Source organism: Castor canadensis, chromosome 2, assembly GCF_047511655.1.
Source record: "Castor canadensis chromosome 2, mCasCan1.hap1v2, whole genome shotgun sequence".
Taxonomy (NCBI): domain Eukaryota; kingdom Metazoa; phylum Chordata; class Mammalia; order Rodentia; family Castoridae; genus Castor; species Castor canadensis.
Window position 1 is genome coordinate 167,296,477 of NC_133387.1, and position 14,257 is coordinate 167,310,733.

General features: G+C 47.6%; 1 protein-coding gene and 2 pseudogenes across 4 annotated transcripts in view; 2 read left to right on the forward strand and 1 right to left on the reverse strand.

The window, feature by feature from the left end:
• Positions 1 to 73: 73 nt before the first annotated feature.
• Positions 74 to 14,257, reverse strand: part of Tmem45b (transmembrane protein 45B) — a 33,321-nt gene continuing 19,137 nt past the window's right edge. For 2 of the 4 annotated variants that reach the window (XM_020166959.2, XM_074066341.1), the window contains exons 2-6: positions 5,835 to 6,031; positions 3,674 to 3,883; positions 2,342 to 2,526; positions 1,773 to 1,918; positions 74 to 340 (exon numbers count right to left, since the gene is read on the reverse strand). In XM_020166959.2, coding sequence (XP_020022548.1) covers positions 232 to 340; positions 1,773 to 1,918; positions 2,342 to 2,526; positions 3,674 to 3,883; positions 5,835 to 6,015 — 831 coding nt within the window. In that variant the 5' untranslated portion in view covers positions 6,016 to 6,031 and the 3' untranslated portion in view covers positions 74 to 231. Of the gene's footprint in view, positions 341 to 1,772; positions 1,919 to 2,341; positions 2,527 to 3,673; positions 3,884 to 4,000; positions 4,152 to 5,834; positions 6,032 to 8,810; positions 8,863 to 14,257 lie in introns of those variants that run through there. The other 2 variants (XM_074066340.1, XM_074066342.1) reach the window with 2 other exon arrangements.
• On the forward strand, positions 7,306 to 10,237 carry LOC109688544 (nuclear envelope pore membrane protein POM 121 pseudogene; annotated as a pseudogene).
• On the forward strand, positions 11,731 to 12,044 carry LOC141420864 (ragulator complex protein LAMTOR5 pseudogene; annotated as a pseudogene).

Genomic DNA, 14,257 nt, shown 5'->3' on the forward strand with positions numbered 1-14,257 from the left:
CTAATACAGACTTTAAGTTAAATTATGCCTAAAAATCTAAACAGCAAAATTGTACAAATCACTCAAAATCTAATTTCCTGTATTCAAGCCTCCAGCTTTGTATTAAATAAGGGAGATGCAAATGGATGGACCCTAGGAGCACGCCAAAAAAAAGTGGAGGGGCAAGCTACATTCTGTCCAGCTGCTGCAGGTCAACAGGTTAGGAGGTCTCCACCTCTCTGTGACTCGATCTCATTCCTCATCTGAGCCACTCAGAAGAGCTGCCTGGTAAGTGTGGTCAGACTTCAGGTTCTGAATCCCAATGATTTCTCCTCCATGTCTCTTCATGCGGGTCAGAAGGCTTTAATAGAGAAACCATAAAGAACTGATTAGATTAGCCAGAAAAGTCCCTTATTCCATTACCCAAGGATGTGAAAGAATCTACTGGTTCTTAAGAGTCTTTTCTCCACATCTGTTAAATACGGGGATTGCATGTCTATCTTACTTTTTCAGTCTCTTGCTTCATAAAGGAACTCATGGTGACTGAGATGTCATAGTTGAGACTAAATTTAGGTCTCCTGCCATCCAGCTTGCTGTATCACTGACCAGGAAGCAGACCTGAAGGAAACCATGGCCTTAGCTCTCTTCTGTTGGCCTGTGTGGGATCTTTCGGGGTAAAATATGTCTGCCTTGGGTTTAGGGAAATAAAAACATGGGGAAAAGCAGAGACAGTTGTAATAGCAACAGAACGGTAATACCATATTCTAAAAGGTTACTCCTGCTCTGCCATTTACTAGTTGGGTGACCTTGTTCACGTTATTCAACCATTTGAAACCTTGGTTTTTCCTTGCTGTAAAATATTCAAAGTACATCATAAAGCACTGAGGGTAAATGGGGCAGTACAGTGAACGTGCTTTCCATGGTGCCTGGGTCATAGTAAGCATAGGATTTAATAGCTGTTAGTCTGTATACAGCTGAAGAGCATCTTAGAGAGCACTTTCTGCTTTAGTGTATCTTGCGATAGTCACATCATCTCTGGGAAGTAGGCAAGTCCAGAGAAAGGTGATGGGTCCAGGATAAATTAGTGACAGAGCAGGGACTAGAATTCAGTACAGATTCCTATTTCAGAGTTTTCCCCCATCACACCACAGGCTTCAAATTTGTTAGAGCTACATTTGAAAACTGGATCTATCAGGTTACTGTGACCCAGTCAGGCCATTTAACTTTGATGGCACTGGGGTTTGAACTCAGGCACTTTTAACCACTTGAGCCACCCCACCAGCCTCAGGCCATTTAACTTTGAAAAACCTTGTCACCCTTGTTTACAAAGTTGTGATAGCTAACTGGGAGTGAAGAGTGCCTCACGTATAGTTGGTATCCACTAGGTGGTAGAAATTAATCAGCAATATTTAGGGGTTGGCTTGGAGTAAAAAACTTGGCAAAAGTTACCTTCTTAAACCAGACACTGGCTTATGCCTGTAATCGTAGCAACATGGGAGACAGAGATCCGGAGGATCAGGGTCCTAGGCCAGCATCGTGAAAAACTGAGTAATACTCCCATCTTAACCAGTAAAAAGCTGGGCATGGTGGTATTCACTTATCTCAACAACTTGGGAAGCCTAAATAGGATCAGGAGGCCAGCCCTGGGGATAAATGCAAGACCCTATTTGAAAAATAACCTAAAGCAAAATGAGGTGAAGGTGTGGCTCAAGTGCCACCTGCCTAGCAAAGGCAAGACTGAATTCAAACCCCAGTGCTACCAAAAGAAAAAAGTTACCTTTTCTCAAACATACCAGTAAACAAGAGAGTAGTTGGCGGCCACAATGCAGAGGGCAGCCACATAGTGCCAGCTGAAACACATGGTGATGAACATGATGTTGTGCTCGTCCTTCTGGTCCCATTCAGGTGCTCCAAAAAGGGGGAATAGCACAAACCCAATCTGGAGGATTAGATGGAGAAGTTGATCTTGTGGTTAGTTGTCCTGAGAAGCAACCTAGCCTTCATCCATGGCCACCAGAGTGACTCATGCTTCCCACTACTTCATGGTTCCTGCGTGTCCATGAGCACAGAAATCCTCTCACACAAGGAAAATTACTAAATTAGTATAGGCTGATTTAAAAGCTGCAAAACTGTAGGACCTGTGTTTCATGTGAGCATTTAGCAGATGGGACCTGTGCAAGGTAATGGTGCATCAGCAGGATATTAATGGAGAAAGTGCACAGGTCAAGGAGTGGATGTGAGGAGAAAAGGGCCATTTGAACCCATTCCCATGGTATGTCTGGTGCATTTTCAGGCAACAGCTTGGGTCTGCTCAAAGGGGCTTCTCAATTCAGACCATTTGAGTGTTGATGTGAATAATCACCTGCCAGAACCAGGTTCCCTGGAGAATAACGAGACTGGTTCGGAAAAGTTCCAGCACAATATTGTCTCGAAAGATCACCTCTAGGAAGACACTGATACTCCCTCCAAACAAAGCAAATGTCAGGAGCAAGTGGATGTGCTGGTCCAGTGGAGGTCGGTTATGAATGTGGTAGTAGAAGAGAAAACCTGCCACAAACCAAATGACAGCCATCAGACTTGCTTGTTTCTACCTGGGACAGTTTACTCTGGGCTTTTCCCATTATTAGAATTTCTTCCTATATCTGTGTCAAAGCTAGATTTTTCAGCATTTAGGAAGTAGGTTTACACAACATTACTGGGCAACAGATGCAGATAAGGTTTATTTTGTGGATATATCTTTAAATCTCTTTACAGAACCCATGGTAGGGTTCCATACAGGATGGGCAAGGTAGGTGGATCCTGGGGCTGATATGAAGTTCAGTTTTGCCTTCATTCAGTGCTTTTCAGCTCTTTGAAGTACTGAAGTGGGTGAGGTTGTTGGATGACAAAATGCTTTTTCATGCACTTAGGAGCATGAGGCATAATGTAATGCCCTCTTGCGGGTATATGGGCACTGTTTGTGTGTCTCTCAGTGTTCTCACATATAAAGGTTTGGGCCCCACTGTAGTGTATTAGAAGGTTTTTAGGTTACTGGGGTTGTGTCCTCAAGATTGTGGGACCCCGTCTCAGTCTCTGTTCATAGTTCAAAAAGTGACCATTTTGCGCCTACATATAGTCCTGCCATGAGGTGTTTTCCATACCAGATGCTGAACCTATCGTGCCACCTAATTGTGGACTTGAATCCACAAATACAAATCTCTTCATTAATAGCCTGTCAGGTATATCGCTATAGGGATGGAAAGCTCACTAATACACTGAAGTCTCCTGAGATTTCTAATAGGGGCTAGACAGAACAGCCTAGGTGGTAGGTTAGGGTGGGGTGCACAGTTTCTCTTCCTTCACCAAAAGGATTTGTCTTGCAGGGTAGCATTCGACCAGCCTTGGGCATTTGGTTTGTATGAGTGTGTATACACATGTGTACCCACACACAGGAAGGTGGTAGGGTGTGTGCAGTGTTAGCCAGAGGCTTTGAGAACTGCCTACAAATCTGGATTTCGTAGACTGCTTTATAGAATATGTCATCTGGACAATCTAGAGTATAGGAACAAGTCCTAATCTGGTTTTAGATGCTGAGAATTGGAGTATCTAGGGAAGGTTATTATATTTCCACATTCGTCATCTTACATTTTCTGATCGCTCATAAATTCACCTGTCCATTTCTCCTCCCTTCTCTCCATCTGTTCCACTAAGTTACCTTCATTGAATATCGCCACAGCCATAATCAATCTGTCCACCCCCAAAGGCACGATGTGGGTGGAATGGTAGGTGAGCATGTCAATGATGCCTGAGATTGCAAAGAACAGGTACATGGTGAAGTGCTGCCAGTTCATTAGCTTCACCCAGTGGTTTTCATGGGAGAGGTGGAGGTGGGGCCCATCTGGAACAAACTGCTCTGCCAGGATCCCTGCAGGAAAGCAAGAGTAGAAAGTGAAGAGGGAAGAGTAGCTCACAAACAGAAGATAATCGAAAGAGCACAAAGTCCAAATGTGGGTGACAGTGACCTACAGTTCAATAGACCTACTTTGCTGCCTGGAGTGCTGCCACTTTAGCATAAAATGTTTGCTGAGTAATCTGCATAGACACTTGGTCTTTGTTGCTCCTTTGGGGTTGAGGATGGGGAAGAAGAAGTAGTAACAGTATGCACACACACACAGGTTGCCAGGAAATTTGTCCTGCACCAGAGATAAAAACAAAGCATTACCACTTAGGTGGTATGTGGCTCATACGGGCTCCCCTGCCAGGTGAGAAGTGAAGAGTTCCCAGGAAGAAATACTTAGGCTAAATGAAGAATCTATGCAGAGATGCACTGTGATGAAGACCCTTGTACCTGCCTGAGGTGTGGAAGCAGCTCCCAGGTGTGCCTATGAGGATCCACTTGAAGTAAAGTGAGTACCCTTTCTCAGCACAGGGCAAGCTCTGTGACCTGTGAGCATCTCTGGCCCTCTTTTACTTTTTTTTTTTTTTTTTTTTTGTCATACTGGCTTTTGAACTCAGCCTACACCTTGAACCTCTCCACTAGCCCTTTTTTGTGAAACACTGAACAAGGTGAAAGCCCTGCTGCATGTTTCTGGCCATACTGCCTAAGGAGAGGCAAGACTGGGGCCAGAAGATGGGTGAAGTTGTGGCTCAGGGTAGTTCACAGTACTTATCCCTTCTAAGGGAGATTTGTCTTTATGTCTGGTACCCAAAATGTTTTGGGGGGAGCCTGAAAAGTCCTCTGACAACCTTCTGGACCCTGTTCCCCAAACATTTGTTTCTCAAACAAGCTCCTTTCTGAATTCACCTGTAAGGGATCAGAGAATTTGTGAAAATGACCCGGGAGGCCCTGAGAAGCAAGGCATCCCTGTACTCAGAACAGTGAGTCCTGGCATGTGGTAGGAACTCAGGAGCTAGCTGTTGAATGAGTATCTTTTCCACCCAGCAAGATGGCAAACACTTCTAGCTTTGTTTAGGTAAAGTTGATGTTGCACATTTGAGCCATAGAGTCCTGGCCACTTCACTCCAGAAAAAGTTTTCTGATACCTGAACTGAAAGTGGGAAAATTCAGCCGGATTAGGCAAAGCTAGGCAAGCCTTACTTAGTCCAAGGGAAGCTACTGTCATTGCTTCATTCTGTCCTGGGAAATATAGGCCAAGGATGGCAAGTGGCAGAAGGCCATCTCACAATAAGATCCCTCGCTACTGTGGTGCAGGCTGACCCCCAAGGTGGAACACTTGTTACTTTCACTGCTACTTGTTCCTTAAGAGCCACCAGTGGATGAAAAGGATGATGAGAACAGCAGAAGTGGGGAGATTTTGTCAGGATGGGCAGAGTAAAAGAAAATCCCTTTAAAGGCAGCCCTCTGCAGGCTTACTAGCATCCCTACACAAACTCCCCCTCTCTAGAATTACTTGAGAGTTGAGGATGGAGGATATGCCATTGAGTTGGGCATTAACTACCCCAAGATTCTAAAAGGAGACACACTTGGGGAGGGGAAGATGATTTTTCTTAAATGAACTAAATTAGTACTTTCTCATAACATGTATATGAGCTTACTCTAATTTGTTCCTTTTTCTGTTTGTTTTATCTTTTTCATACAGTATGTGTTCTGTTCCTACAACTTTCTATACCTTCATCGTAGGGCAAAGAATGTAGTTTATTTGGTAGTTTTTCAGAGAGAATATGACATAAGTTTCTTTTAACTATTAACACTCTTGACACAATGGATGTTATGATATAGTGGCCATGTGGCCACCTGAAAATCCTTGTCCTGTTGACTCTGCCAGTAAAATATCTATTTCACAAGGTTCAGAAAATGGACTAAAAGTTCTGGTGTGATGGGGAGCTTCCCTGGGCCAAATGACTTCTGTTCTTACCAATGACAGAAAACACAGTCCTGACTGCGGCTTCAATGACCTCGAGACGCTGCTGCTGCTGGCTCAGCCTGCTCTTTTTCCCCTTTTCATGAAAGAACTTCAGTGGGTACTTTATGGACCACCACAGTCCAATTATCAAGAAGAAACTCCCTGGGAGAGCGTGGCCCTGGAAATTCGCCATCAGCGTTCTAGGACACCTAAAAAAATGGGCACAGCTGTTAGGTGGCTGAATGAAGAAGACATAAATGTATATTTTGGCAAGAAACAAAACAGATGACTGAGGATTTCAAATCATGAGCCATATTAAGAAGGATCAACTCATTTTCATAAAAAGCCTTTATCCGATTGTCACTATAATTTTGTCAGGTGACTCATGGAATGAGGACAATATCGTTGGTCCCTAGGCTTTAGAGATGTCAGTAAAGTGAGATGACTGGGTGAGGGAAGTGGAGGACAGGCAAATATTTATTGATCTCAGGGTGAAGGAGCCTTCCTAATCATAAACAGAAAGGAAAGAACTAGAAAAGAGACAACAAATCAGATACATTTGTAGCAAATGTGAGATAAATGGCCATTGCATTACAGAGCCTTTACAAATTACTAAAAAGCATAATGGGCAAAAGACATGAAGAGATGATTCACAATATAATGCAAACTTGAAACCTCACTGTAATTTTAGATGTATGAATGCAAGCACAATAGCATTCATCTAGTTTGAAAATAATTTGAAAAGTTTTAGTGTGGCACTCACATGCATAAATATGGTCAGTATGATTTAAATTCTGTAAATGCCAAAATAATTATATAAACATCACCTTATTCAAAAGATTTCAGGCATAACTTGCTTTTCTCCCATTTACAATAGCAGGAGACTATGGGATGGAAATTTTAAATTCTTTTCTGGTAGTTTGTAGTTCTTCATTTCTTTGGGTGCCCTGTTTCCTTAATTTTTCTCATGTTTCTGAAGTCTTGTGTTGCTGTTTCACATTTGAAGAAGTCACCTTTTCCAGTCTTGGGAAATGGACGCCTTTCAAACAGCCAAGTTAGGGATTCTGAGGCTGTCTGAAAACTTTCCCCAGGATATTCCCACTCCATTCCTCTTGTTCCCTCCTGGGAAGGAATAATGATTGCACAGCTTCTTTCAATCCTGCAAAGCCAGGCTGAGTGCTAAGAGTTTCCCATTTGTTTTCCCTGCTGGGTTCCCCAAAATGCTAGTTTGTGTGCCTTCTTCCAATCCTAAAGTAAGCACTCTGCACAACACGCTTGGATTTGCTGTTTGTGGGGGCACACTGGGGAAGCTAGGCCCCCGGACATGATGCATGTGTAGCATTTGGAGTGTCTGGGGGCCAGGATAGGGCCAGTCCCAGGTGAAGCAACTGAAGAGGCCTAAGGGCAGACTTCCTGGTGGAACCTGTGGAGCAGTTAGTAAGTTCTGTAGCCTATCTTCCTGTTCCCAGCATCTCCTAACCACATGCTGGTGGTTCTTGGAGGGGTGAGAAAGACTTGGGCCTCTCAGGCAGCGTTCCTCAAGGGTGCTCAGTCTATACAGTAGGTCCGTTGCGAATTTATTACAGCTGTTTCGTCTAAGCGTGGCCAATTAAAACAACAAAAAAAACCGGAGCGGGCGTCCCCAGCGCTGCCGCGGCCCAAAGCACGTGAAGTGGGGCGCTGCTCCGCCTGTCACCGCTGGGGTTCGAGCGGATGCCCAGTGCCAAGCTGGGTGGGACAGAGCCGCGAGCCCCGAGGGTCGCGCGCCAGGTTCCCACTCGCTGGGAACTCGCCGTGTCAACGACCATTGGCAGATCGCCGCGCCTCCGGCCACGTGGACGTCAACGGAAGTCCTAAAGCCGCCGCCGCGGCCGCTCACAGGTCCCACCGCACGGTCCGCAGGCCCGACCCCGACGTCCGCTCAGCTCCCCTCCATGGGAGGCTACGTGGGCAAGCCCGGCCCGCCGCCCTGTGCACAGGACAGGACAGGCCCGGCCACCGGCCGTCCCCGCGCTCCCCGCCGCCCTTGGCCGCCCAGCGCGTCCTCCACGTTTGCCCGTAGCTGCCCACCCCGCTGCTCCGAGACCCCCGCGGCGACCGTGCCCCCTCCTCATCCTGCCGCTTGGCCATCACGCCTCAACTGCGCTGCCCGATCCCGCAGGCCCGCTACTCCGTGCTGGGGGCGCTGCCCACCGTGTGCTGGGACGGTGACCACCAGAAGGCCGTGCTGTCTGCGCGGAACTCCACGATGCTGTGCCACCTGGGCACCGTGCGGATTCCCACTCCCAGCAAGCGCCCGCGTCCTCCAGGGCCCGAGCACATGGTCAGCTCTGCAGCCCATGCAGAGCCAGACCCGGGTGCAAAGGAGCTGCCACCAAGTGCCCTCGAAGACAGGAGGAAAAGGACCGTGAAGGACGAAGACCAAATACTCGCTGATGAGCAGGGACACAAGAAAAGGTACCTTGATGGCATTGCAAGCAAACATGCCTTATCTGAACCCCTGCTGGCTACCGGGGACCCTGCTTCTTTTGTGCCTAAGCCTGAGTCCCTAAAGAGAGGCCTCACTTCTCAGAGTTCAGAAGACCTCAGGAGCAAGCGATCTTGCACCTCTTGTGTGTCAAGCATGCACACAGGTGACATCCTTTGCTCTAGCCGCAATGCCATCACCAGTTCCTACAGCTCTACAGTAGGCATCTCACAGCTGTGGAAGAAAGGGGGTCCCACCTCACCCCCCTTTTCTAGCCAGGCCTTTTCTGGCTCCCAGATGTCAGAGAGACCAGTCAAGAAAGCAAGAGAAGAGGGGCTGTGTCATTCATCCAATTCTTCAGCTCCACAGGGGACCACCAAGGAGTTCCAGGGTGAAAAGTGTGCAGATGGGACTACAGGGCCACAGAAGGACTCCAGAACTTCCTCATCCACACCTGCCATGTCAGGGAGCCGAAGACGGAAGACCCGGCTGCTGCCCTGCAGGCGAGGGGTTCCACTGACCTTGCCTCCGCCTCCTCAGCTTGGCTATCCCATCACTGCAGAAGACCTGGACCTGGAGAGGAAGGCGAGGTTCCAGTGGTTTAACAAGGCCTTGGAGGACAAGACTGATGCAGCCTCCACTTCTGTTCCTGAGAAGTCACTGCCTACTCAGCCCTCTGTCACTTTCACCCTGCCTGCAGCTAGTCCTGCATCCTCGCTGGCCTCCTTCCCAGCCCTCAGTTCGAACCTTCTGCTGGAGACCTGCAAGAAGATGGAGAGCCTTGGGGGTCCACCAGCCTTCCCAGAGCCTGCTGTGACAGCCACCACTTTAGCCCTTTCTCCCCACAAGACACCTGGCCTTCAGGACCCTCGTGGTTCTTCCTTGCCAGGTCCCCTGCCAGGTACCTCTTCTGTGTCTTTCCTGGGGCTGCCCCCTGCTTCCTCCATAACAGCAGTCATGAACACCAAGTCACTTCCAGCCCCTCAGGCTGAGACCTCTGCAAAAAGCCCAAGGCTCCCCGGACCCCGCCCCCACCCTGAAGCCAGGAGAAGACATGCCAGGAGTGGTGGGGGAAGAAGGGTTGGGAAGCCCACTGCTTTGCACCCCAAATAGCATCCTGTTTGAGGTGCACAGCAGCCGGCCTCCCAACCCTCCTTCCCCTGTCACTCCTGGCCTGTCTTCTGCTTGTCCCATATCCCAGCCTCTCTTCCTGACCCCACCTGAAAGCACGAGAGACAGCCCCATGTCCTGGATCCCTTCAGCCACACCTGGAGCCTCTTCCAGCTCCACCCTCTCCGCCACCACTGGCACCACCACCTTGACTTTCAAGCCCATTTTTGGCAGCATGGGGCCACCTACCTCTGTTTCCTTGTCAACGCCCTTCAACCTAACTACTCCCTTTACCACTGCACCTGTTTTCACTGGCCTGCCCACCATTCCCTCCGAAGTGGCTTCTGTCACCACCACTGCTTCAAAACTCTCCTTTGGCTTTGGGGTGAACAGGCTGGCCAGTACCACAAGCAGCTCGACCAGAACCATGCTTTCCACCTCCCAGCCATTCCTCTTTGGGGCTCCCCCTGTGTCTGCCACCAGCTTCCCTGGAGTCATGGGCCCAGGACTTCAGTCTAGCCAGCCTGGGGCGCTCCAGAGCTCTGCAGCAGCCAGACCCTTTGACCAGCCTCTCTCCAGTGCCGCTCAAATGGCCACCACCAGGAGCAGCACCGCTGGCGTCAGTGGCTTCAGCTGTCCGCTCACCACCTCGGCCAAGGCCACCACCAGCCAGAGGATCCTGACTTTCGACAGCACCAGCCTGTGGCGCACAGCTCGCATCTGGGGCCAGGAAGGCTCAGCAGTAGGAGGCCCCCAAGCCAGCCCTTGCCCGCGCGGGCATAGCTCTTTCGCCCCTGGCAACTCTGAGACTGCGGCGCCACCTGCAGCGCCCGTGTAGGTCAGGGCGGCCTTGGGCGGCTCTGCGCCTTCGGCGATCCGAGGTGGGAAAGGCTCGGCCTCTACTCTGCGCGCCTCTGCGCTCACGCAGTGTAGTGCGGAAGACCTCAGTGGCTCAACAGTGACTGCAGGCCTGAAGGCAGCATACACGCAAGATACAGCCTCAGTCCCTGCCCCTGTCCTGTCCCCCACCACTGTCCCTTAACTTTGTGGGCTTGGCTGTAAGAAGTGGTTCACTTCCTCCCACTCCTGTAGGGACTCAGTTTCCCCATTTCTTGTAGCTTTGCCCCACGACATTTTTTCCTGTTTAAGTGACTGTGAATCTTACTTTGTCTTGGACTACAGCGGTTGCTGCCCAGTGTGTTTCATCTCCACCCCTCTCTACCATTTCTGCCCCTAAAAGGTTTGTAGTTCAAGACTGTTAGCCTGGCAGAGCCACCAGTGAGACTCTCGTTCCAGGAGAGAAGCCCCGGGAGCAGGCAGAATGTTGCCTGCTGCTTCCATTCATTCCCTCTTCACCTGCCCACCGCCTCTCCAGAATGGGACCTTCCAGCCTGTCCTGTGTCCCTGTCTGCTGCTCAGGTGTGTTGCCCTGAATTCTTTGCAGGAAAAACTGAAGTGCATGTGTGGCCAGCCTTGCTGGTGCTGGACTTAACGGCCTGACTAGCTGGAGTGGACAGTGGGTCTTTGTGATGGCCACAGGCCTGCCTCCCAACACCCCATCCTGTTCGGGAGAAGTATGAATGCATGCCCTTTAAGTTAATAGCAAAAAAAATTTTAATTTTTAACAAAATAAAAAAATAGTTTTGCCTTTAAATTATCTTTTAATGTCCTTCTTGGTTTCCATGGTTATGTGTAAATGCAGTTCATGAGGAATACTTATGTATACTTAGATTATGCCTGGGTGACAAGGTGCTGGGTCTGGTCCCCACAGCCCTCCGGAGGGGCCGGAGTGCCTTGTGGATAAATGCAATTTTTATGAGCAATGTGACATAGCTGTGATCAGTACCCTCCCTTCATGACTGAGGCTGAATGTCATGTACATGACAGGCACTGGCCCTGCCACCCTAAGAGCTGGCGGCTGATGGGCCGGGCTTGGCAGAGTGGAGCTGGGAAGGAGCTTGGAGGTCAAATCCCCAACACTTGTGAGTGTTGGAGGGCAGGTGGGTGTGGTCTAGAAAAGCCTCTACCTGCACCCCAGGTGGGTGAAGTCTTTTAGTTTAGTCTGAACCAATTCACCTCTTGTCACAGGCAAGGGCCTTTGGTCCCGGTGCAGCCATGGTGTGCATGAGTGAGCACATGGGTGTTTTCTTGAGTCTGTATATGGGAGGCTGGGGCTCCTTACTCCAGACTTCGTCCCTATCTTGTCTAGTTGGGATTTTTAGTGTGAATTGGAGATTTTTCTCCTTGCTTCTGTCATTAAGAATAAAGAAACAGGGCAGAGAAGGATGTGTAGTGCTGCAGAGTCCTGGGTCAAGGTAGGCAATGGGCAGGATGGAGGTGACCTTGGAGCAGCGTTTAGAGGTTATGATGAAGAATTAGTCCTTAATCTGGATTGCCAGGGATCCTATCAGATGATCGTGTTAGGGTGGTATCAGTTCTAGCCTAGCAAGCAGCTAAGCTAACCTCTGACCCCAGTGATATTCCTGAGGTGTGTATAGAAGCAGATAATGGGAACATTGTGACCCAGAAACATGATGGCATCACAGTGGAGGTCCACAAAATGGCCTCTTGACATGTAAGTTCTCTAGCAGACTGTCCTTGGGACCCGTCCTCCCTATGCTTATTATAAAATGATTGAAGTTCAGTCTTAGGTCACTTTTCTATTTATATGAGTAAGTTGCTTTTCAACCAACCTCTCAAGGTATTAGTAAGAAGCTGGGTGCTGTGGCTCATGCCTGTAATCTTAGCTAGTTGAGAGGCAGAGATCAGGAAGATCATGGTTCCATGTCATCCAGGGCAAGTAGTTTGTGAAACACCATCTTAAAAATACCCAACACAAAACAGGCCTGACGAAATAGCTCAAGCGTTAGAGCACATGCCTAGCAAATGTGAAGTCCTGAATTCGAATCCCAGTACCACCAAATATATACATACATATATTAATAAGACAAATATATACATATATAGAGGCTGGAGGTGTGGCTCAAGTCATGAGGCCCTGAGTTTAAACCCCAGTATCACCAAAACAAAAAACAAGACATTACTAAGAAAGGACCATGGTTTGAAGCAGCCTTGTGCTTGCTAGGCAGGCACTCTACCACTTGAGCCATGGCCCCAACCCAAAAGAAATTTAAAAAAAAGTCTTAACTTCCCGAATGCACGTTCTGCAGCTCAGTGGATGTGGGGAAGGCTCTCAGTCAGACCTGCGTTATTGTCAGTTGTGTTTAAATCTTGTGTGATCTACTGAGTGTTTCCCTGCCCTGGATTCTTTGAAAATCTGCATCCTCAAAAGCAAATGCTGCCCCAAAAGCAAGGTAAAGTGACAATTTGAGACCTGGTGAGACAGTCTTTAGTAGAAGTTGGCTGACCTTACAGGAAAAAAAATGAATCAAACATCAGAAGTATATAGCACCTGAAGTCTATGCATCCTGAGTGTGCGTTGTTTTTATCCACAGAGCTGTCCTTGGACCATACACCTGCCAATAGCAAGAGTCTATTGTATTCTCATTTTACCCAATGGGAGAAATTGTAGGCTCTTAGGGCCTCTCATGACTCTGTGAACTCTGCCATCTTTAGGTGCATAAGGTAAAACTACTTTTACTCTCTTGTATTAGTTAGCTCTGTTACTATGACAAAATACCTGAGATAATTAACATACAAAAGAAAAGATTTATTCAATTCATAGCCCCTCTACATATTCTTGGATAGTTTTTATTACATATTTTGTGGTAGGTACTAGGGCTTGAACTCAGGGCCTTTATGTTGAGCCACTCCACCAGCTGTTTTTTGTGATGGGTTTTTTGAGATAGGGTCTCACAAAAAATTTGCCCAGGCTGGCATAGAACTGCAATCCTTCTGATCTCTGCCTCCTAAGTAGCTAGGGTTACAGGCATCAGCTACCAGTGTCCAGCTCTTGGATTTTGTTATTCAATAATGTGCTAGAAATTCCCTGGTGGACTTCCAGACTCCTACAAAGGGTAGTCTTGACTGTGGGAAGGTGATGGTAGAAAACTTGTAATTGCCTTATCTTGCTGTGTCATCTCCCCTTTTTCTTTTAGGAAAGTTCTGTTAGCAATGAAATTTAAATTTTGCTTCTCTGGATGTATCTTTCCTTCAAACTCACTTTTGAAGAATAATCAGCCACTGTATAAGCATGTTTTGGTTAACGACAGGCTGCGTGTTTTAAGATTATATTGCTAGTGATAGGTAACTCTATTTAGTGTAAGTATACTTCATGATGTTTGCCCAACAATGAAATTGCCTAACAGTGGAGTTTCTAGAATGTATCTTTGTCATTAAATGATACCAGACTGTTGTTGGATTGGGTATAGAATTCTTGATTGACACTTGAATATGTTATTTCACTGATTTATGGCATCCAGTGTTACTGCTGAGAAGTCAGAAGTCCTTCATCCATCATTTTGTCATTCTCCTATATTGAGTGAGTCATTGTCCTCCTGCTGCTTTCAAGATTTTCTTAATTGATTTCATTTTATTTTTTTAGCAGTTTGACTATGATATATCTCTGTGGTGCTCTCTGTGGTACGCTCTCTCTCTCTGTCTCTCTTTCTCTCTCTCGTTCTCTCAGTGGTACTGGGATTGAACTCAGTCAAGTGTTCTACCACTTGGGCCATGCTCCAAGTCACTTTGTTTTTAGTTTGTTTTACAGATAGGGTTTCACACTTTTGACAGGGCTGGCCTTGGATTATAATCCTTCTACCTTCTCCTCCAGCATAGCTGGGATTATAGGCATGTCTGGCTTGTTTTTGAGATAGGGTCTTAATAACTTTTTGCTTGGGTTGGCCTGACACTATAATCCTTCTATCTCCACCTCCTGGGATCCCTCCTGGGATTACAA